This window comes from Malaclemys terrapin, chromosome 6, assembly GCF_027887155.1.
Source record: "Malaclemys terrapin pileata isolate rMalTer1 chromosome 6, rMalTer1.hap1, whole genome shotgun sequence".
In the NCBI taxonomy this organism is placed as follows: Eukaryota; Metazoa; Chordata; order Testudines; family Emydidae; genus Malaclemys; species Malaclemys terrapin.
Window position 1 is genome coordinate 71,222,622 of NC_071510.1, and position 25,079 is coordinate 71,247,700.

At 46.7% G+C, this 25,079-nt stretch overlaps 1 protein-coding gene across 1 annotated transcript in view; it reads right to left on the bottom strand.

Annotated features, from left to right (window-relative positions):
- Positions 1–22,976, bottom strand: part of FAM174A (family with sequence similarity 174 member A) — a 30,721-nt gene extending 7,745 nt beyond the window's left edge. The window contains exon 1 of the mRNA XM_054032698.1: positions 22,574–22,976. Coding sequence (XP_053888673.1) covers positions 22,574–22,830 — 257 coding nt within the window. The 5' untranslated portion in view covers positions 22,831–22,976. The remainder of the gene's footprint in view (positions 1–22,573) is intronic.
- Positions 22,977–25,079: the final 2,103 nt, after the last annotated feature.

Here is a 25,079-nt window from a genome sequence, read left to right on the forward strand (position 1 = left end):
TAGCTTTAAAAAAAAATGCAAAAGGAGCAGAACTGTGGATGCTGTAGTGTTTTCACTCACTATCTGCAACTAGACTAGTAGTAAAGATTTAAAATTTTTATTAAAGTTAATGTTTAAAATTAAATATACACAAGTTAAGAGGGAAGGTACTGTACATCTGGGGTCTGTCTTGAGTTATGAGGGATTACATATCACATAACCAGCATAGACCCAGATTGGGGAGCTGGGGTTTTTAAAGTGTCAGTGGATAAGTGGGCTTGGGTACGCCACCAATAGAATGTATAAAGAGTCCAAGTCAGTATCAGTGTCGCAAATAAGTACATGGGTGTGGTGCATCCCTTGGCTCATCAGGGAAGGAAGTGGGTTATTTCCCTGGTCGGTGTTCTTGAGTACTCAACGTAGTATTGATGGTGTCCCGTGATGTGTTCCGTATAGATGTCTCTGGACCACCTGATGGTGCTGGACACCATGAGCTGTCTCATGAGCTGGGCGTAGTGTCGCCCGACTTCACATGCTCTCAGTACCGGCTCGTTGTGGGGGTCCCACGAGCCCAGGGCTCCCACAATCAGGGTGTGTATCTAGACTACTACAACTCTTATTAGGCAACTATTTGTTACTGAGCCAAACTATCACTATTACTAAGCTAAATGCCAGACAAGAGCATGTAGCTGAACACCTGCAAAGTATAGCAATCTATTCTTTATGGCAGTATTTCCCAAACTGCTGGAAGGGGCACGGGCCAGGGGACGTACTAGCCGCTGCTTCCAGCGGCTCCCATTGGCCTGGAGCAGTGAACCGCAGCCAGTGGGAGCCGCGATTGTACAAACCTGTGGATGGGGCAGGTAAACAAACCAGCCCAGCCGGCCAGGGGCTTTCCCTACACAAGCGGCGTCCCAAGTTTGGGAAACACTGCTTTATAGAAATAATGACTCATGATCAGATACTTTATATCAATGGCATCATTCAGATTATTCCACAATTTGCATTACAGGTCCCTTTTTCTAGGAGTTTAGCACATTAGGGTAAACATACATTTCAGACTGAAACTTTAAACATGTAATAAAACAAATAAACTGTTCAGTCAAAGTTCATGTTGAGGGATGGCAAGATGACAAGACTACTGGTCCCATATCCAGGAAACAGGATCCTACCTCTGAACACCAACACCTGCTACTTGGCTATTTGTTCTTTTTGTTTGTCTGTCATACAGAAAGTCCTCCTTTAAAACAGAGATGTAGGGCTGAGTATTTAGGAGGAACAACAGGCAGCAAGGCTGATGGAGTACATATTTTGAGGCACTCGCACACATGGGAAAAAGGAATTAAGTCAGTTATATTGAAATAAAGTCAAGAAATTGACAAGACTTATGCCTATCATCACATCAAAATAGTTTGTGTTTTGACCCTTCTCTCACATTACCTATTTAGGCTGTGGTCCTGCAAAAATTTACATGTGCTTAATTTTATGCACATGAATAGGCTCATTTAACTTAGTGGGGAACCACTCATCTACCTACGTGAAGTTCCCCCCTGCACAAATCTTTGCAGTATCGGGACCTTTAACAGTGAGCTCTTTGGAGCATGGTACACATCTCTACTGTTCTGTGAGATGCTGGATTCATAAATAATAATGCCGTAAAAGAACTGCAATTTTTGATGACTTTTTCTATTTTTAACTCCAATAATGACTTCCTTTAAAAACAAACAAACAAACAAAACCTATTATTTGATAGGCATTTAGTCCTCATTGTTACATATTGTCCCCCTTTCCAAAAAGTGCCAAGTAAATTGGTAGAAACAGAGTTATAGAACACCAGGATCAACATGTGATCAAACAGAGATAAAGAAAATTGTGCCTCTCAAATCCATTATTAGTATCTGTACTGCAGTAGCACCTATAAGCCCCAGGACACACACAAACTGTTCTTCTTCTGAAGGGTTTACAAATTAGTCTACTGGAATTTTTTGAGACGGTCAATAAAACAATGGATAAAGGAGAAGTGGTTGATACAATTTATTTGTGGTTTTAAAATGCCTCCAACAAAGTTCCTTCTAAAAATCTATTAGGGAAACTAACTATTCATGGGTAGAGCCCTCTGGAGATACAAAATTTATATCCACAGACATAAATTGGATATCCGCGGAGCTGCAGGGCTCTACCGGGAACGTTAGTGGCAAAAGCAGCAGCATGTCGGGCCACCACTCACAGGAGCCAGAGCCTCGTGTGGGCAGCTACTCCAGTGTGGCTGTACCGTCCTGCCCACTGGGACGGGCACCAAATTCATTGGCAGCTGTCCCTGGTTGCACTACTGTATGCAAGCAGCTCACACACTTCCGGACAAGAGTCCCTTCCATGCAGTGGTGTGTGTCTCCTGTTCAGGGGTGTGCAAGCCGCTTGAATGGTGAATGGTCATTATTAGGAGATGAAATTCAGTCTTACTAAACACTAGATAATACATACTGGAAGGGAAAAAAATTAAGTACTCATGCACATTGTTGGGTTGCAAGTTAACTGTGATCACTCAGGGGGAAAAAAAAAAACAGGATAAAATCCTGGCTTCACTGAAGTCCACAACAAAACACTCACTGATTTAATGGGGTCAAGATTTTACCTCTGGACATTACTGTGGATAGTGCAATATGCACCACTGGTCAAATAAGTAAGCAAGAGGATAAAATTGTAAAAGAATGGGATAGAAAAATGATACTAAAAATGTTATACTATCATATAAGTAAATGGACCTCATCTTTAATACCATGATTAACTCTGATCACCCTGCCTCAAAGTAGATATAACACAAGTAGAAGGGGACCAAATATTAGTGACAAAGGATTAGATATATAGAAAGACTGACATACGAGACACTGAAAATACTGGGACCGTTAAGTTTAGGGAGGAGCTAAAAGAGAGAACATGACAAAAGTATATAACAATGAATGGCATACAGAAGGTAAGTTGGGAGTTTCTATTTACCCTTTTCAAATACAAGTTAGCATCCAATGTAAAGACATTTAAAACTGAAAAGGTTGTTTGTTTGTTTTTTAAAAAGAAAAAATGTATATTCAGCCTGTGGAAGTCACCATCCCAAGACACTGAGGACAACACAGAGTACAAAAAAGGATTAGACTTTACATGGGTGACAACAACTTCTATAGTTACATGAGGTGTTTTCTAAAACAAAAACCACACACAACTACTGAAAGAACAACATGTCAATATCACATATTAAAGAGTTTAGGCTATGAGCCTAGTACTGTTTTACTAGCAGAGACATACCTTGTTCAAACAATTAGACAGCTTGGCCAAGAGTCTTACACCCTCTTTCACCCCTGTCCACTAAGTCAAGAGACTGCAGGAGCATAAACGGGCTCTGAAAAATCCTGATCCAACTGGAGAGAATTCACTTGGGGTAGAAACTGAAGACAGCATGTTGGTGGCAGGGCTGCAGCACTGGGACTGAGTAGCACTGCTGCCCGTACCATGAGCAACCGGAAACAGGTTGATATAGCTTAGGCAGCCTGTCAAGAATGTACAAGTTACATCAGGGCTGTTTTCCCTCACATAGCAATCCTGAACTGGGTGGGCACAAAGGTGGCTTGAGGCCCCCTTAGAGCTTGGCTACACTTGCAAGTTAGAGCGCATTAAAGCAGCTCCGGGAGCCCTAACTCCTGAGGTGTCCACACTGGCAAGGCATGTAGAGCACCTGGACTCTGCAGCTGGAGCGCTCCTAGTAATCCACCTCCACGAGAAGCATAAAGCTTGCTGCACCCCGGCTGAAATGCCCGGATGTCAGTGTGGACGACGTGTTGCATTACCATGCTATGGTTGACCTTCGGAAACAGCCCATAATCCAATGACGTCAAGTGGCCACTCTTCTCATTGTTTTGAAATCGGCTGCAGGCATGCGGATATCCCCTTTCAAAGCTGTTTCTGACAGCCGGCATGCTTATCTGCTCCAGGACAAAGCAAACCATTAGTATGGAATGCTGCTGTTGTGAGTCTGGGGGAGGGAAGCATAAGGGGGAGTCTGCTGCTGTCTGAACTTACAAGACAGCATGCTGACATGCTCTCAGCCCCCCAAAACACACTGTCTCTCCCCTCACATACCACACAACACACTCCCTGTCTCACCCCCATTCGAAAAGCACCTTGCAGCCACTTGCACACTGGGATAGCTACCACAATGCACTGCTCTTTGTGGCGTTGCACGAGTTGCTAATGTGGCCACTTCAGTGCACTTGCAGCTGACAGTGTAAACAAACGGCAGTGTTTTCCCTTCTGCAGTCGCGGAAGGCTGGTTTAACTCCCAGTGCTCTACATCTGCAAGTGTAGCCAAGCCCTAAATCCCATTCTCTCTGGACTGCAAGTTCCATGCTGCAGTTAAAACTAGCAGCACAGAATCTCTCACCTCTTGGATTCATTCAGATTATCCATTTTTCCACTAAGATAAAAATGAGTAACATTCCTATCAGCTAGATATTTATTACTACTCATCAATACATGTAAGCTCCATTGTCAAAGTAGATAAAATCACTAAAGCCAGTGTGTTAAAATGTTTTAAGAGGAGGATGAAAGTATTTTATACATCAGTGTATGAATCATATTTCACATAACTTCTTGGTAAAAGGAGAGGGATACCTTGCTGTGATTGAGAAAAGCTGAACAGGTCTTTACAATTAACTTCAACTAGTAATTTTTCCAGGACCTTCTGATCACAGGTTTAACTAAATAGCTTAGATGAGTACAATTAATGTGCCTGATTTTTCAAGTGCATATACCAAATACTTTTACAAACAAACACACACCTAAAATCGGGAGGTCAAGAAATTCAAAATTAAGACAGCACCTAGCCCTCCCCCAAAAAGCACACAAAGAATATGAACTTTGTCCTTTTATCCCTGGCACTCTGTGCTCTCTCACAAGTATGTTCCTGACAATTATTACAGCTAGATAACATGTTAAGTGCCAAAAACCTGGTTAGTTTAGCCAGAAACCTTGCTGCTAGAGGCCTCAAATCCCATACACATCATGAAAAGTAATCAGAGTCATACAGAGAACTTAGGTTTCAGAGTAGCAGCCATGTTAGTCTGTATCCGCAAAAAGAACAGGAGTACTTGTGGCACCTTAGAGACTAACAAATTTATTAGAGCATAAGCTTTCGTGGACTGTGAAGTGGGCTGTAGTCCACGAAAGCTTATGCTCTAATAAATTTGTTAGTCTCTAAGGTGCCACAAGTACTCCTGTTCTTTTTTTAGAGAACTTAGGGTGACCAGATGTCCCAATTTTATAGGGACAGTCCCGTTTTTTGGGTCTTTTTCTTATATAGGCTCCTATTACCCCCCACCCACTGTCCTGATTTTTCACACTTGCTGTCTGGTCACCCTAAAATAGGGTTACCATATTTCAGCGAGCAAAAAAGAGGACGGGAGAAGCCCCGCCTTAGCCCCGCCCCTGCCCCTCCCACTTCCTGCCCCCCCTGACCTCCCAACCCTCCCCCCGTTCCTTGTCCCCTGACTACCCCCTCCTGGGACCCCTGCCCCTAACTGCCCCCCAGGACTATCTAAGCCTCCCTGCCTCTTGTCCCCTGACTGCCCCAACCTTTATCCACACCCCCACCCCCAGATAGACCCCTGGGACTCCCACGCCCCATCCAACCACTCCCCACCCCCTGACAGCCCCCCCCAGAACTCCCAACCCATCTAAACCCCTCTGCTCCCTGTCCCGACTGCTCCGATCCCTCTCCCCACTCCTGCCCTCTGACAGCCCCCCCAGAACTCCCAACCCATCTAAACCCCTCTGCTCCCTGTCCCCTGACTGCTCCGATCCCTCTCCGCACTCCTGCCCCCTGACAGCTCCCCCCCAGAACTCCCAGCCCCCTACCCCCCCGCTCCTTGTCCCCTGACTGCCCCCTCCTGGGACCCCTGCTCCTAACTTCCCTCCAGAACCCCACCCCCTACCTAAGACTCCCTGTTCCTTGTCCCCTAACTGCCCCCTCCTAAGACCCCCCCCCCAACTGCCCACCAGGACCCTACCCCCTACCTGTACCCTGACTGCCCAAAACTTTCTCCACTCCCCCCAAAAAGCCCCCCCCCCCCGTTTCTTGACTGCCCCCTCCAGAACCTCCCTGCCCCTTCTCCTGCCCCCCTTACCCTGCTGCTCAGAACAGGGTGTTGGGCTCTGTGCGAGCCGGACACGTGGCTAAGCTCCCCAGCACAACAAAACCCGGTCCCTGGCCCGGACCGGGTTGCAGGGGAGAGCTGCCCTTGTATCAGCACAAAGTGCTCTCGCTCCCGTTTTGCTACGCTGCATGGCAGTAACCGCTCCCAGTTGCAAAAGGGGAGGGCTGCACTTTGTGCTGAGACACTTGCTCAGAATGCAGGGCGGAGCTCCTCTCCAGCTGCTCCGGAGTCCAGCCCGGGACTTTCCTGCAGCCCTCCCAGCCGCTCCAGGGGAGGGGGGAAATCCCGGACATTGTGAGTGCTTTACAAATTCCCCCCGGACGCTATTTTTAGCACAAAAAGGAGGACATGTCCGGGTAAATCCGGACGAATGGTAACCCTACCCTAAGAGAACTAGAAGTAGATTCCACTACCCCAGGTCTCTGCTTTTTCTCATTCCCATCAGAGGAGAAGTCATCCACAAGATAATGGATTCAAGGGGATTGTGTTTTTTTGTTATTTTATTTTTTTAATGTAAGATTCTAGCTTAGAACGACATTTAGGGGAAGGACATTTGAGGGAAGTTGATCACTTTTCTTGTGGCTACCTGGTATAACATTGTAAAGTCTGCCTCTTCAGTTATTGGCCAGAAGCTTCATAGAGCCCCAGAGTCTTACCTAAAATCATGCCAGAACCCCACAGCACTGCAGGAAAAAGTTGTATGAAAAGTTTATCTAAGAAAGAGAATCAGAGATACCTCTAATTAGAGAGCAGGAAACTTTAGTATATGCAACTCTGGAATTCTGAGACGGCTCCTCTTCTGGACAGGATTTATAAATCTGTTATCCCCTTTACGGCATTAGAAGAGGATGCTAAAGCCAGGAGACAGGGCTAAGCAGACCTCAGATCCTTAGAAATTAAAGGAAGGATTAGTTCAAGTGAACACTGTTCTGGAGGAGGGGAATGGATCTAAGTAGTTTTCATATAAACGCTTCTCAAATGGTTGGGAGTGAATGACTGACTGAAAACTGACTGCACTGTAGAACAACCCCTATGGAAGAACACTGGGCACATATATGTTTAAACTACAGGATCAAAGCCCATCAGAGCTCGAGTGGGCTTTCTGAGCAGCCTTCCCCCAGCCTGATGGATCCATCTGTGACCCCTATTGTCCCTTGTTGAAATCAGCTCCATTTATCTGGTTTTAGAGAATAACTACTTTTTAAAAACTGAGTGGCTCTAACTAGTCTCAGAACTAGGACCTTCTGCCATTTACCCCTTCTTCCCTGGATAAACACGGAAATCCAATAAATGTACTTGTTAACAGGGCTAGGACAAAGACAGGTTTCATTAGCGTTGAGAGGTAAGGCCCTAATAAATTCACGGCCATGAAAAATGCATCACGGTCTGTGAAATCTGCTCTCCCTTGTGAAATCTGGTCTTCTGTGTACTTTTACCTTATACCATACAGATTTCACAGGGGAGACCAGTGTTTCCAAACTGGAGGTCGCAACCCAAATGGGGAGTCATGAGGTTGTAGGGGGATCGTACTGCAACCCTTACTTCTGTGCGGTCTACAGAGCTGGGCAGCCAGAGAGTAGCAACTGCTGGCTAGGCACCCAGCCCCCCCTCCAGCAGCAGCGCACAAGCATGGTAATACCATATTATGCCATCCTTACTTGTGCACTGCTGCTGGAGGTGGCACTGCCTTCAGAGCTGGGCTTCCAGCCAGCAGCCACCACTTTCTGGCCACCCAGCTCTGAAGGCAGCACCACCGCCAGCAGCAGTGCACACGTAAGGGTGGAAATACTGACACCCACCCCCACCCCCCACAAAATAACCTTGCGACTCCCCTTCTCTCCCCCCCCCCCCCAACTCGCTTTTGGGTCAGGACCTCTACAGTTACAACACTGACATTTCAGATTTAAATATCTGAAATCATGAAATTTACAATTTTTAAAATCCTATGACCGTGAAGTTGACCAAAATGGACCATGAATTTGGTAGGGCCCAATTGATAAGGCCTGCTTCCAGGAAGATTATCTGCAGCGGCCTTTCTTAAATGGGACAGACTGTTGGGCTGCTATAGTCTGAGCTATAGCATTTCCCCATCCAGTTTTATTTATCTTGTGTAAATAAAATAGATTGTAGTTTTGTGAGTGTGAGACAAATCCTGGTATGACGACAATTACAGATATGCAATGCATAACATACTGATTCTGCACAGTGAACGGACATTCCCTGGTACTCTGTATCTTGTGTAGTCATTTACATATGGGAAAAATGGGTGTAACACACTACTATTCCAGCTTGGTTGCATTTTACATTCCCTTTGCCCATGTCTAAATGGCTATCCTTGATGCAGAGCAACAGAATTAAATCTACAGAGTTGAATTTAAAGTTTGCCTTCTTTAAACACCACACTTCAGGAACACCAATTCCTCCCTATCCTTAGAAGTCAGAGTAAACTGGTAACTAATTTGTATAGAAGACAGTTCTGTCTGATGAGCAGTCCTGAAATAACTGTCTATTGGAAAACAAATATTTTTCGTTATATACCCAACACAGAATAACACATACCGCCCCACTTCATTAATTTTCATTTTAAGACAATCATTTTAGATAATCCGGAGAGCTGCTTATTAAGATGACTTATAGGATTCAACGTGCAAATCCCAGCTTGAGACACTTATGACAGTTCTCATCAAACTAGCATGCTAAAAACAGTAGTGTAGCCACGGTAGCACATCCAAGGTAGTCAGGCAGTGGGAAGCAGTGTGAGAGGCTAACCAGTACATACCCAGTAGGTACATATTCAGATGCCCAGCCTGAGCTGTTGCCCATGCTATTGCATCTGCACAACTATTATTATCATGCTTGCTTGATGAAGCTAGCACAAGTTGCTTCTCCTTGAGTTGGGAATCACACCTCAGCTTCAAGTGCAGACATTCCCACAGGCTGAAGATATTTGATAGCTATAGATTAAGACCACATGTGTCTTCTAACATGAAACTCTTAACAGGATTTGATCAACAAATCTTTAGATATGCTCCTTACAAGTAGTAAGATGACTTGTGGGAGATATTGTAGTTAAGTAACTGCATCATTTAAATGTTTGGTGATCATCCATAAGGGAGAACAGCAGTTTAACTAGGGTTACCATATTTTGTGCCTCCAAATGGAGGACACCCCCAGGGACCCCGGCCCCGCCCCCAGCCCCGCCCACGCCCCCGCCCCAACTCCGCCCCCTCCCAAAGTCTCCGCCCCCTCCCCTGCTTCCCGCGAACATTTGAGTCGCGGGAAGCCTGTAGCAGGTAAGGGGCGGTGTGGGGGGAGGAGGCGCGGCCCAGGCTGGCCCCCCGGCGGCTCCAGCCTGGGTCGGCTCGAGCCCTGGGGTGCCGGCCCCGGCCCACCACCCCTGGCCCGCCCAGCACTGCCGGCCCCCCGGACCCCCCGGCCCCCCAGACCCCCCGGCCCGCGGCCCCGCGGACCCCTCCGGCTCGCGGCCCCGCGGCCCAGCGGACCCCCCGGCTCCTGGCCCCGCGGCCCAGCGGAACCCCCGGCCCGCAGCCCAGCGGCCCCCCCAGCCCAGCGGACCCCACGGCCCCTCCGGCTCGCGGCCCCGCGGACCTCCCGGCCCAGCGGACCCCCCCGGCCCCGCGGCCCAGCGGACCCCCCCCCGGCTCGCGGCCCAGCGGACCCGCCGGCCCAGCGGACCCCGCGGACCCCCCGGCCCAGCGGACCCCGCGGCCCAGCGGACCCCCCCCGGCTCGCGGCCCAGCGGACCCGCCGGCCCAGCGGACCCGCCGGCCCAGCGGACCCCGCGGCTCCCGGCCCAGCGGACGCCCCGGCTCGCAGCCCCGCAGACCCCCCGGCCCTCGCGGCCCCCCCGGACCCCCCGGCTCCCCGCCCGGCCCCGCGCCCACCCCGGACCGGCACTGCGACCCCGGCCCGGCACCGCGCGCCTGGCCGGGCTCGGCACCATGCCCCCGGCCCCGCGGCCCCGGCCAAAGAGCCCTCCTGATTTTCCCGGACATGCCCGGCTTTTGGGGATTTCCCCCCGGACGGGGATTTGAGCCCCCAAAAGCCGGACATGTCCGGGAAAATCCGGACGTATGGTAACCCTAGTTTAACTGTCTTGTAAAATAACTCAGTGTAAAGCAACTTATATGCAATACAGTTTAATGTTCCGACAGAACACACTACAAAATATCAACTACAGCTAATTTGAATTCTTCACTAATGCATATTTTTAACTAAATTGAATAGTTCACTATGCAGAAAAAAATTCAATTTACCTCAAAAAAGTTGTCATCTTAATTAAAAAACCCTATTCTATAAAATAAAAGTTATTCCTTGAAAGTGAGCAGAATCTCGCTTCCATGAAGGGCATTCACGAGGTGCAGGTTTTATACCCTTGAGAGAAATTTAATAATCACCCTTCAAAAGAGATTTTAAAGAGTTTCCTAGAAATTTCATTTGAAATTAAGTCCATGATAAGCAGTTTAATGTTGACATACATTTTGCATGCTATGCTCTGTTTTACTCAGTATGCCAAATTAAGTACTGCACACTGAAAACATCTAAAAAAATAAGAATCAAAAGCTCTATTCATTTCATTTGCTACGATTTTATTTTCTCACCAACTTTAGAAAACCTATTTTAAGCACTAGGAGAGTTTTTATTTCTCACAAATAGGACCAAAAGTATCAGTAATTTTTCCTCTTCACCAGTAAACTAACCACAAAAGCTTGCCCATTACTGGTTGTCCTATGGCACCTCATTTGTATGGTTTTGTTTTTGGCTGATTACTTTGACTGATATCAGGGTTAACAACTAGGGAGCAGACGGATTTGTTGCATGGTAGACAATATTAGAAGGGGCCTAATATGAGAACAAGTTCTCATAAAGGAAATAATAATAAAAAAAATTAAGGGCCACAGCAGCTTTAAAGCCTTGTATTTATTAAAATTACCTTGATATGAGAGGATTAATTTTTATTATTGCTTGAAATAGTTACTGCAAATGCTGACTGAAAAGTAGTTTAGTTTTCTGGCAAGTGCAAGGCTAGTCACCCTAACTAATGAGGTTTCAGTGTAAAATGCTGGCAAGACTAGTAATTCTGCCCTATTTATTTGTGTTAAGTAGGCAAACATTGGTCTCTTCACCACTATTGAGTGAGATTTTCTTTTTATAAATAAAAAACAGACACTTTAGAATTTGGCTAAGAATGTGTAGATATTGCACCTTCCATAGCTTATCCCTGAATTAAGGGTTTACCGTGCCTCTCTTCAGGGAAGCTTATTAAAAGTGGCAAAGAAACCTGGTAAGACTGAGGAGGTCACTTTCTAAGGGCATGGCTACACTTGCAGATGTAGAGTGCTTTGAGTTAAACCAGCCTTTATAGAGCACAGTAGGGAAAGCGCTGCAATCTGTCCACACTGACAGCTGCAAGCGCGCTGGCATAGCCACATTAGCTAGGGTTACCATATTGCAGTCCTAGAAAAAGAGCACACTCCAAGGGACCCTGGCACTGCCCCAACTCCACCCCCGCCCCAACTCTGCCTCCTCCCCTGAACGCTCCACCCCCCTGCTCCTCCCCCTCCCCTGCTTCCCACGAATCAAATGTTCGCAGGAAGCCTGAAACAGGCAGGCAGGCAGCAGGTAAGCTGGGGTGGCGGGAGGGTGTGAGGAGGCGCGGCCCAGTCCGCCCCTCCCCCCGCAGCCGAGCGGCTCCCTTTGGCGGCCAGCTAAGAGGCTCTGGCCCTGGCGGCTCCGGCCCGGCTCGGGCCCTGGGGCACCGGCCCCGGCCGAGCACCCCCGGCCCTGGCCCTAGCGACTCCAGCTCAGCTCGGGCCCCAGGGCACTGGCCCTGGCCGAGTGGCGCCGAGCACCCCCAGCCCTGGTCGCTCCGGCCCAGCTCGCCTCCGGCCCTGGTTCTGGCCAAGCAGCTCTGGCCCAGCCACTGGCTGAGCACCCCCGGCCCTGCCGGCTGGCGGGCGAGCAGTGCCGGCCCCGGTCCCAGCGGCTCCAGCCCGGCCCGACTCGGGCCCTGGTTCCGGCCAAGCGGCGGCATCCGAGCTCACAGCCGCCTCCTCCCGGGCTCCGGCTGCTGCTGTGCTGGGGAGAGTGGCGGGAGCCAGGAAAGTTGGAGCCCGTGGAGGAAGCGGTCCCCTTACCATGCCTCCCTATTTTCCCAGACATGTCCCGCTTTTTGGAAATTCCTCCCGGATGGGGATTTGAGGACCAAAAAGCTGGACATGTCCGGGGAAATCCGGATGTATGGTAACCCTACATTAGCAGCTTTTGCAACGGCCACAGAGAACAGTGCATTGTGGTAGCTATTGCAGCATGCAAGTGGCTGCAACGTGCTTTTCAAATGGGGGTGGGATGGAGTGTGACACACAACACACTCCCCGTATGTGGGGGGGGAGAGAGAGTGGGTTTTTGGGGGGCTGAGAGCATGTCCGCATGATGTCTTGTAAGTTCAGAGAGCAGCAGACTCCTCCTCCTCCCCACCTCTCTCTCACACACACAGCATTCCACAGTAATGGTTGCTTTGTCTTGGAGCAGATAAGCATACCGGCTGTTAGAAACGGAGCTTTCAAAGGGCATATCTGCATTCCTGCAGCAATTCCAAAACAATGACAAGAGTGACCACTTGACTTAAGGGGATTATGGGACGTTTCTGGAGGCTGATCAGAGCACAGTAATGCAACACCTCGTTCACACGGACACCTGGGTGTTTCAGCCAAGGCGCACCAAGTGTTAATCTTCTCGTCGAGGTGGAGTACCAGCAGCACTGTAGCCGTGGAGTCAGAGCGCTCTACATGCCTTGCCAGTGTGGACAGGTAGTGAGCCAAGGCACCCGGGGCTGCTTTTATGCACTCTAACTCGCAAGTGTAGCCAAGCCCTAAGACAGGCTTTTGGTTAAAGTGGGAGGGTTGAATCAAAGTTTATTTTCTTTATTTACCAGATTATTAGGGGAGTAACTCAGGGACATGCAAGTTACAACATTTGTAATTCTAAATACCGCCAAAGTCACCTATAGCCACACATAGGTGTTCCTTTAGCCTTTTTTTATGTATAAACCAAAATAAGAAAGTCAAAATAGATAACACCAAATTGGTAGGGTGCCAGAATTAAAGTCATGTCACCTGGGTTCTATTACTCCCGATTCTGTCACTGACTTGCTGTGACCTAGGGCCTCAGTTCCCCCACCTGTAGCAAGGACAGTTATACCTATCCACCTGTGTAAAGCAGTTTGAGATCTACAGGAGACAGGCATTAAACAAACCAAGTATATTTTACTGTAATTTTGGCAAATTATTGCTGCAGTTAAAATGCCAGAAGGAAGATGTTTGAAGAGACTTTGGAGAAGGCTGTTGGGGAATGTGTGGGGGAGGGGAAAAAAGTATGCTTTCAGGTCTACAGCGGCGAAGGAGTGTGTGGCACCTGCGTAGTTACACCAATGTAGCAGGAACAGTGAGCCTCTAAATGTATATTCACTGCAATGAGATGGGTTACCTTGGCTTCCAGCCAGAGAATGCAGCATCAGTGCAAGTCATTCACTTTTTACATTGGTGCCAAACCCTCCCGTGTACACAAGGCCTCAGTTCTCAGGGACTCCAGAGAGGAAGTTTTAGGGTTATAAAAGAAAAAAAAAAAATGGATCAAGCAGAGGAGACTGAGAATTAAAACTGTGGTCTGGTCAGACCTTAAGAACCTTGGCATGGATGCATGTTCTGCATTCCCAAGACCACTACCATAATTAATGAACGACTTTCCAATCAAGCTATGACCAAAAACAAACTAATATTTAATTACTTTGTAGGAATATGTTGCCACTCGCCATCTATCATTTTTACTCTAGCCAACTTGCAAACAGCCAGTAAAAAACAAACAGGAATCTAGACAGCTCTCTACTATACAAAGGACAGCAAAAGAGTAAGTTTCAGTCTAATATTGGTAGACAGAAGGAACAAAGGGCTATGAACAGTGCTAGACCGGAAGCCTTTCAGGAATATAATGACTATCTTTTTGGATGGAAATGCTGAAAGTCATAATAAGCAATTTCACCATTCATGAATCTGCAATATACATCATCATTCCTGCACGTTGGAGGTCTGTTTCTGTTACGAGAACAAGCATTACAACCTACGTACTGTTGCCAGAATTGCTAGTGATGCTATAGCAGCTCTCAGAAAAAGGAGACTCCATCTTTAAAAGGCATTCTCAAAAGTATCATCCTCAGAGGAAGCAAGGTTAGCCATGGGTCTGATGATGGAATAAAAAGACTAGTCTGGTCCCTACAATGAGCTGGTTCACTTGTATTACATGAATTCCATGTTTCTGGAATTGTTTAAAGAGTAATAATATGAGTTATGGGTAGTTTACAATGAAATTAAAAAAGCAAAAAAAATCCTTCGCAATGTTACATTTTTACTGTACCATCTTTTACAGCACTTACAAATTACTGAAAATAGTGGTTTATGATCCAATCACAATCTTCATTGTAGCAGTGAATAATAATGACTGAAAAATAAACCCATAATAAGCTCTCAGAACTAGAGAAGAGCAAACTAGAATCTACACATACAAATGGACACACACTATCCAAGATTAACAGCAATGCATTTTTGTAATAGCATTTTTTAAATTTAAGGGCACATTTGCTGTTGTACATTTCACTCACCACAAAACTAGCTTTAATCAGAATGCCAAGAGGGGTACTGGTGAGTATACTCTGGGCAACTATTGTTTGGAAGACATTTTTTTTTTTTTTTAAAAAGGGACTCATGTCTTTTGCAGATCAAGTCCACTTTCTCAATGAGTCACCAATAGAGGGGAAAAAGAGACTAATAAATCAAATAATCTTTCATTACCTCACAGACAGTACTTTGAAGCAGTTAAGCAGCCTTGACTAGGCAGCCCCTTTATTAAACTTCATCAAATGCTTGCAAACTGAAGTGTTTTATTGAAAAACTCTCCAAACAAATCAAGAGCTGGTGGAAGACACCATTTTATTTATTAGAGCTGAGTGAATTTTTTTAAGATTAATACTTTATCTGTGGAAAAATGAAGTTTCAGGTTGACCAAAAGTATTCATGAATTTGACTCAAATTCACTGAATAGTTCCAACCAATTTTCTTTTCCAGCCTAGAGTCACAAGGCAACTTAGGTGCTATTCACAAAATCACCAGAGAAGGTGGAGGCATTGCCACCTTTATAGCACCATGGTTGGGGAACTTACCTGGGATACAGGAAACTTGGGTTCAAGTCCCCATTCTTCTTGAGTCACAACAAAATTTTGAACTTCGGTCTCCCACATTGCAGGTGATGACCCTAACAACTAGACTACAGAGTATGCGGGGGTGGGTTACAATCTCTGCGGTTGAAGCTATGCCATGTTGGATAAATAATTAAATATCCATTGGAGCAGGGACTGAAACCGAGGTGACCAACCCTCTACTCCCCAGGATGAGTACTCTAACCACCAGGCTAATACAGAGTCATTCTGTATGAATATTTACAGTAAGTGGAACAGCTTCAATAGAGAGCTCCACCCTAGAGACTATTGGTTAAAGAATGGGGACTTGAATGCAAGTCTCCAACATCCCAGGTGAGTCCTCTAACCACAAGGGTATAGGGTATAATGTTACAGAGAAAGCAATACAAAAAATTATTTGGGGTGAATGCAAGGCAATTGTTTTTTGGTTTGCTGGTAAAATGAAAACAAACAAAAAATCCCATCACCACACACCAAAATAAAACAACCACCACCAAACAAACAAAAAAACCCACCAAATCCCCCCTCCTCACCCCAACCATTTGGGCAGCTCTACTTATTATACAGTCAATTGAATGAGATGCCAAGGGCCCTCAATCCCACTGACTTTAATGGATCCAAGGGGGAAATGCTCAAGCTTGCATTCCAAAATGGCACATAAGGCCTCAGTCCTACAAACACACACATACTTAACTAATGAAATCAGACGGGTTATGCACATGCTTAAGGTTAAGCATACGTCTGTTTACAGCATTGGAGCCTAATCCACAAATTTCCATTATTCACATGAAAGAATCCTAGTCAGCTCAATAAGGTTACTCTCATAAGTAAGGGCTTGGAGTATTGGGCCCTGTAAATCTGTCAATCTATATTTGTTTAATTTGCTCTGAGAGATGTATTAACCACTGTAACAGTTTGGCAAATTTCCAGATATCAATCTAAGAATATCCCTCTAAATATCCAGGGATAAAGAGTGATATTCTTCAGAAAAGAGATTCTTTATAGTAAAAGTATAGTCTTGGATAACTAAAGATAGAATTTTTGAAATATAGTTTTCTTTCCACTGTTCATGCTGTTTACTTTTGAATTTTTCTAATCTAAAAAAAATGAAAATTAGCCTAGTTAGATTCCCGTCTTTAGTTTGGAGGTTCTCAGTGTAGTTGTGCAATTTTTTTTTTGCAAGAACTGCAGGGGAAGGTTTATTTAAATCATGGCATCTGTTTCTACTGGTTCAGTTTTGCAAGTGGAGATTTGCTTGGAAACAGATCTTCATTCCTTAAGAATTTATCTGCACATTCCTCCATCTAATGAATTGATAACACTTAATTGCATACATTTGCTTCTTAAAATCTCATTTAAAAGTGAATGTCCTTGATCACGACTGGTGTAAAACGGACTATAATGGAGGCTAAAGTTCTTCAATTATGGACTAAGACAATATGGGAACCAACACAATGGCTAGCCCCTGTCATGGAAGATTCTCTAGGAGTGAAAGGTAATCTGTCGATCCTTTTCACTAAGGGAACCAGAAATGGACCAATATTTACCATGAATTTGACATAATTTGGTCAACTTATTTCATATGCCGTAGACCAGCCAATCATATTTCAGAAGATAATGACTTTCAGTAACTACCAAAGTAGATCAAATTTAAACCTGCGACCTTGACATGAAATCACTTATATCCTCTACCACTTCAAGAGCCATCCATTCTGCTGGCAGCGCCAATGTTATGTATTTTTTATGCTACACATGTAACTTTGACCTTGAAAACCCTTCTTCATCTTTGCTAGAATGCATTTATTCTACGACATGATCTGCAAGATGTTGGTTTAGAAATTTGTTTACCAGAAGCAGTTTACAAGAAGTGATGAAAGAAGGTTTCTTAAATTCAGCATTAAAAAGTGAGGCTATAATATGAAACTATCACTCATGTGCCAGTTTTATTCATACTTGACAGAACATGCAGTACATAACATTAAGGAACTTTTACCCCATATTAGGACAGTGAACATCTATTCTGTAATCTAATTTTGTTTCCGCTTGTAAAGCCTTTGCTTTTTGAAGTTATTTTTCAGTTGGATACAATGCATGAATTGTCCACGTTCATTGTTCAAGGTGCTATAGTGATAGGCACTATTATAAGAACCCATACAGATAGGTCAAGACCATCTTAGCTCAAGGAGGGGTTGGAAGAATTGTATATTGCCTTCTTCAATGACTGATTTTACACTAAGGTCAACAGAAGTGTATGTATGTAGTTTAAAGGCAGCATTCTGACTCTTCTGGGCTGTCCAAAACCAGTTTTGCACTTTCACTTCTTCTCTTATGGAAGAAGGATATATTTAAAATACATGACTTACTGGTTGGTACAAGGATATCAGAGCAAGGTGGGAGAGGTATAACCTTTATTGGACCAACTTCTTGTTAGTATCTATTAGTAAATATTCATCCTTCTAGTCCTTTCTTTCTGTATATTTGATTATTTATATATCAACTATTCTTCAGAATCTTTATAATATTAACAAAGAATAAATTGAATTCTAAGGCCCAGAACACTGACCAACAAGTAACCCTACTCAGGAATTTTATGCATTAGGCCAGCGGTGGGCAATCTTTTTGGCCTGAGGGCCACATCTGGGAATAGAAATTGTTTGGCGGGCCATGAATGCTCACAAAATTGGGGTTGGGGTGCAGGAGAGTGTGAGGGCTCCAGGGTGGGGCCAGAAATGAGTTCAGGGTGCGGGAGGGGGCTCCAGGATGGGGCAGGGGAGTGAGGTCCGGGGAGGAGGAGTGAGGGCTCTGGCGTTGGGCTAGGGATTTGGGGTGCAGGAGGTGGCTCCAGGCTGGGACCGAGGGGTTCGGAGGGTGGGAGGGGGATCAGGGCTCGGGCAGGGGTTTGGGGTACAGGGAGAGGCTCAGGTGTGCAGGCTCCAGGCAGCGCTTACCTCAAGCATCTCCCGGAAGCAGCAGCATGTCCCTTCTCTGGCTCCTATGCAGAGACGCAGGCCAGGCAGCTCTGCACGCTGCCCCATCCGCAGGCACCACCCCTGTAGCTCCCATTGGCTGCGGTTCTAGGCCAATGGGAGCTGCAGGGGCAGCACTTGGGGCAGCAGCAGTGTAGGAGCCGGAGGGGGACCATGCTGCTGCTTCTGGGTGCCACGTGGAGCGGCCTCCGAACTGGCTCCCCCACTGGAGCACCGGAGCGGGGCAAGCCCCAGATCCTGCTCCTCAGCGTGAACTAGAGGGACCGATTAAAATGGCTGGCGAGCCGGATCCGGCCCGCGGGCAGTAGTTTGCCCACCCCTGAATTAGGCTGTATTTAATAATTCATGGCATCTTCATGTCTATAAAACTTCAGATATTCTAGGAAACCCTCTCCCCATCGTTAAAATATAGCCTTACATAAGCATATATAAAGACTTGGGAAACTAATAAGGGATGATTGTTACAGCAGATGTTTTCTGTTGGGGAATCAACAGAGAAGAATAATCATGGGCTAAGAAGGACCCACTGAGAGATACTATCTTAAAGAATTGTTGGTCCTTTCAGCTGTAAATAAATTATGCCTTCACATAAAAATCAGGTAAACCGAGAATGTACAGAATTGACATCAGAACATTTCTTTGGCAAAAACCCTATATGACAACACTGGTATGAGAAGTTAAGTTGGGGAATGAAACTGCATACCCCTCCAGATACAGTGAAGGAAAGAGACAGAGCCACCTTAGATCTGACAACAAAGTGGCAATGTATCTTTTCTTTCTATACTCTATATAGTCCTGTACTAATCTCTGGTTGATAATCTTTGATTAAATAATTCCAATTGAGCCTATTTTTCAACAATCTTGAGTCATCACTAACTCAGACATACAACATTCTGCTGGTGAAAGTGACAAGCTTTTGGGTTTACACAGAACTCTTCTTCAGGTCTGAAAAGCTACTCAGAGTGTCACAGCTAATAGAGGGTGGATTGTTTAGTATAAGGAATTAACATGCTATAAAAAACCATACAAGGTGAAGTGGGCAGTTTAACATCTCTGCAGTTCTAGGGCAAAGGAGGGTTAGTGAGTTATAGATTGTTCTAACTAAGCCATAAATCCAGTGTCTTTGAATCCATGAGTTTTAGGCTATGTTGGCAAAATTTATTTCACCCCTCTGAGCAACATAAATTAAACTGACATATATATTCATGTGAGAGCTTCTCCCGCCAATATCACTTATGCTGCTTGCAGAGGTGGTTATTTTAAGCAGACGGGAGAGCTCTCTCTCCCGTCAGCGTAGAGTGTCTTCACTAAATGTGCTGCAGGGCACAGCTGTATCAGTACCTGTATCAGTACCTGTATCAAAAGAACCTACTTCATTATGGAAAAAAACTCTGCAATCGCACACCCCTAGTTGTCACCTACCACCCTATGCTAGAAACCATACAGGGTATCATTAAACAATTAGAATCTTTGCTTGACAGGGACCACGTCCTGAAAGAAGTCTTTCCCAAACTCCCTCTTCTGGCCTTCAACAACCCCCCAACTCTGGCAAATTCATTAACAGAAGCAAGTTTCCCACAGTCCAAGACAAACACAAACTCGAAGCAGCACCAGACGCTGACAGAACAACAGATGCAAAACTTGCAGACATATCTCCACTGCTACAATGATTAATAACCACCCAAACATACCTTTCAAGACACGTGGTGTACCTAATCCATTGCACTAAATATCCCAATAACAAGAATTACTTGTAACAAAAGTAAATAAGAGTGAAGTCAATTTAAAATTGACAGGTCTCCTTAAAGAATCACATCTGAAGCTTGATGGTACTTGGTGCATGAAAATATGCCTCTCCCCCAAAACAAAACAATAACCATCCATGCAAAATTTCTGCCAACATATAAAAGTAACTGGATTTAAAAATAAAGTAATTTCACACTATATAGTGCTTTCATTCTCCATGTATCTCCAAGTTTTCCAACAAGCGATAAGTGCATATTTTCCACATATGCAAGTATATATGCTTGCTATTTTATTAATGAGAGGAAAATCAGCACAGACTCCAAGCTATCAAAAAGCGTGGATAGGGAAAACTAATGTCAGAGAAAACAATCCAAGATGCAAAATACCAGTTGTGCCAGACTACAGCTGAAAGAAAGTTTTATGACTACTTAAGGAATTAGGTCACTCATCTTAATGTACCTGAGTGTTCTGGATCTTACTTGTCAAAAAATGATAATATTCCTTTTTAGAAGAGATGTTACATAATGCAATATATTGGTTAGCATACTGCTGAAGGGCTCAAATATTAACTTTGAAGCTTAAATTGATAATTTTTCATTAAAAGATGTATCACAAAAGTGAATCAACTTGGGGTATATGTTGAATCTTTAAGACATTTGCAAGTTAAAGCTTGGCAATCACACAGTGCATCTCTGCATTGGATCATTTATGCAAGATTCACTCTTTGGTGAAGCAAGACAAACCAAATTGAAATATGGGTTCTTCAGTCTAGCAGAGAAAGATATAACATGATCCAATGGCTAGTCACTGAAGCTAGACAAATTCAGACAGGAAATAAGGCTTACATTTTTAACTATGAAAGTAATTAACCACTGGAACAATTTCCCAGGAGGTTGTGGTGGATTCTTCATCACTGGCAATTTTAAAATCAAGACTGGATGTTTGTCTAAAAGATACACTCTAGGAATAATTTGGGGGAAGTTCTATGGCCTGTGCTATACAGGAGGTAAGACTAAATGATCACAATGGCCCTTTCCAGCCTTAGAAGCTATTAAACATGTCAGATTGTATTTATGTCTCTCTTGCTCTCATATGCACGTTATCTTGAATGAAAACTGGTAACCCTATTTTAAAGAAATATGCTGAACTTGCAAAATAGAGTAAGAAGGTGTTGCTCCAGCACTAAACTTGGTCATTTTTCTGGTTTAGATTCATAGATTCTAAGGTCAGAAGGGACTACTGATTATCTCCTGCCAAACACAGGCCATAGAGCTTCCACAAAAACAGCCAATGATAGAGAATCTATTACAACCCTTGGTAAATTGTTCCAACAGTTAACTACCCTTTCTGGTTTTATGATACAGATCATCTTCAATTTAATGTAAAAAGAATTTGAAAAATAACGACAAGTGAGCAATGAAGAGCAGCATTATTGATTTGACAACATATAAGGGCAAGTCTACACTACAGCGCTACATCGGCACAGTTGCACCAATGCAGCTGCGCCACTGTAGTATTTGTGCCGAGGGGAGAGTGCTCTCCCGTTGGCATAGCGTGTCTTCACCAGACACACTATACCAACAGGATATGCCAATACTCCACCTCCAGAGTGGGCAGTGCTTAGGTCGCTGTAACTTGTCTTTTTCATACCCCTGAGTGATGTAAGTTACATTGACTTAAATGGTAGTGTAGACCAGCCCCAAGTCTCAAAAGGTAGCCAAGGATAAGTCACAGAGGACTTTTAAATCAATGTTTCTCCACAAGGACATTAAAAGTGAAGACAAGTAGACATGTGCTTGAGTAGACATGCAGAGGGGCAAGGAGAGGGGGTAACGTGGTCAAAACAATGAGGATTCTTACAGCAAGACTGAATGGGTGTAAAATGTGACACAGGTGCTTGGGATTAACGTGTGACATTGTATTTATATTTAGACATCTATAACTATGCTGTCAACATTTTAGAATGGTACTTGACCTGTGACATTCAGTCCAAGGCAGATGGCAAAGAACTGCTCCTCCCTAGAAAGCGCAGCCCGAAGTACCTGCCATCAGTAAGAAGGCAAAACAGCTAAGGAACTGAAGGTGATGGGCACAGGAGGGTGCAAGACTAATGCCAGTGCAGTTTCTCCCGCAGAGGATGCACAGCGCGAGATGTCCGTGTCGTACCCTATGGGATGGCCCCGGGACAGGCTGCACGCAGTGTTTGGCTCCGTACACCTCACCTGAGCGCTCATTAGCAAATCCCCCGGCGTGTGCAGCGAGAAACCCTCGCACCCCACGGCCAGCCCCGCTGCACCCGGGCCCGGAGGTGGGACACTGCAGGGGAAGCACCGACCCCCCGCGCCCGGCAGAGCCCGACAGGGCTTATATCCCCCGCCCGCCTGGCCCCTCACCGCACGGTCCGGATCACGAAGTAGACGATGAGGGCGCCGCTGGCCACCACGAGCACAGCCAGGGCGCGCTGGGTCATGGGCTGGTCCCGCTCGGGCGGGGCCCTGCTGCTGCCATTGCTGCTCCGCGTCGCCTCCCCGGGGGTGCTGCCTTGCGGGGGCGTCGAGCGGGCCGGCGGGTCGCTGTTTCCCCCGGCAGCCTCCTCGCATAGCGCTCCCAGCAGCAGCCCGGTCAGGAGCCAGCGCAGCGGCGGCCGCATCGCGCCCCCTCCCTGCCCGGCTGGGGCACGGCCACGGCCTCGGCCTCCAGGGGGAGCCGCCGCGGCCTAGGCGCGGCCGGGCCCTGCAGCGGCGGCAGAGGAAGCGGAAGTTCTCATCATGGCTCCGAGTCCGGCAGGGCCGCCGCTGCTATGGACGCTCCCCGGCCGCCGCTGTTGCTATCAGGTGACCGAGGCGCGGCGCTCCAAAACTAAACCGGGGTCGGCGCATGCGCGATTGCAGTTCAAGTCTGAGGGCGCGCGCAGGGCGCCTGCGTGGGGACTTGGGCAGGGTGGTTGCTGCTGGCTGCAGGGCTGGGCAGAGGCCGACTGCAGGCGGGTATAAGGCGCCACGCCGGGCTCTGCGGACGCAGGGACGAGAGTGTGAGCAAAAAGGGGGATGCAATAGGGGTGACCCACCCCAAACTCTGTGCTCCGGGATAAGGCAAGAGCCGGAGGTACCCGGATCCCGCCTGGCTGTCTTTGGCTCTCACCTCCTCCCCCACTTGCAGGGGGAAGCCGGCCCCGGAATTTTTTCGGGCCCCCCCAGCAAGGGTGGACCGGCTAAACAGGGCTGATAAGAACCCGGGCCCCCTTCCGGACCGCCGGCCCCGGTAATTTGTACCGGCGTCCCCCCCGGGGGTTGGAGTGTAGGATGGCGTGAGGGCTCTGGCTGGGTGTGTGGGCTCCATGGGGGCTAGAAATGAGCGGCTCAGGGTGCTGGAGGGGGCTCTGGGCAGGGGGTTGGAGTGTGGGAGGGGGTGAGTGCTCCTGCTGGGGCTGTGAGCGCTGGGTTGGGGCCAGTAATGAGGGGTGCAGGATGCAGGTGGGAGCTCTGGGATAGGGCAGGGGGTTGGGATGTGGGAGGGGGTGTGGGCTCTGGGGTGAGAGGTTTGGGGTCAGGAGGGGGCTCAGGGCTGGGGCAGGGGAGCTGGGCACGGGAGAGGGTGTGGAGTGCAGGCTCTGGGAGGGAGTTTGGGTGTGGAAGGGAGCTCAGGGCTGGGACAGGGGGTTGGGGCATGGGAGGGGGTGCAGGCTGCGGGAGGTTGTTTGGGTGCAGGAGGGGGATCAGGGATGGGTTAGGGGGTTGGGGTACAGACTCTGGGAGGAAGTTAGGGTGCAGGAGGGGGTTCCAACTTGGGACAGGAGGTTGGGGTGCAGGAGGGGATTTGGGGTGTAGGCTCCAGCCGAGCGATGCTTACCTCAGGCAGCTTCCGGAAGCGGCTAGCATGTCCGACTCTGAGGAGGAGGGGCCAGGTGGCTCTGTGGGCTGCCCGCACCTGCAGGTGCCACTCCCGCAGCTCCCAATTACCAGCCAATGGGAGCTGTGGAGTCAGCACTCGGGGCAGGGGCAGTGCGTGGAGCCCCTGTGCCCACTCCTGCACCTAGGAACCAGACATGTCGGCCGCTTCCGGGAGCCATGCAGAGCTAGGACAGGCAGGGAGCCTGCCTTAGTCCCGCTGCGCCACTGACCAGACACCTGGCAACCTCAACCGGATGCCGCTGACCAGACACCTGGCAACCCTACCTCTGACACATCTTGGTCCAATAGCACTGGAAAAATTACCAGCTGGTACCTAGCTCATGCTGGATCATGCCAGGTTTTAATCCCAATCTTCTGAATTCTAGTATCTGAATAAAAAGTAATGTACCAAATCCTGATGACCTTAAATGCCTGTTGCAAAAAGTACAGCAGAATTGCAAAAACAAGCTGATTCCAGCGACTTCTTTTATCCCAATCCCCCAAATCCTACCAGCTAAATCAAGAAGAGCATTTTTTTCAGTTCTGTTGGAAAAATCCAGACCTCAATACAGCAATTACAATTTTGATTTCAGGAGAGCCCCATTTTCTGCTGAAAAAACACAGATGGAAAATTTCCAGCTTCTCTATCCAAGATATTTGCAGTGGAGAAGTGAAGATAATTGAAAAGTTAATTCTAACTTTTCAGAAATGAGAAATTAGGCAACGAGTAATAGTTTTTTGAGTCCTGACTACACTATTGAGTACTTTCTGATGGACAGTAGATTCCCCTCTTCAAAGGAAATATTGACAACCTCTATCAATAGGGTTCCCATATACTCTCTACTTTTTTTCCCCAACAGCCACAGATTTCATGAATCAGTCTCATTTAGTGGCTTTTATTTCTGTACATTACACTTTCTGTGACAAAATCTGGATGGAGCGTGTAGTCAGTCTGGATTTTTCTGGTCAAGCAGGAGCATGAACATGTATTTCTATTTTGACAGTACAA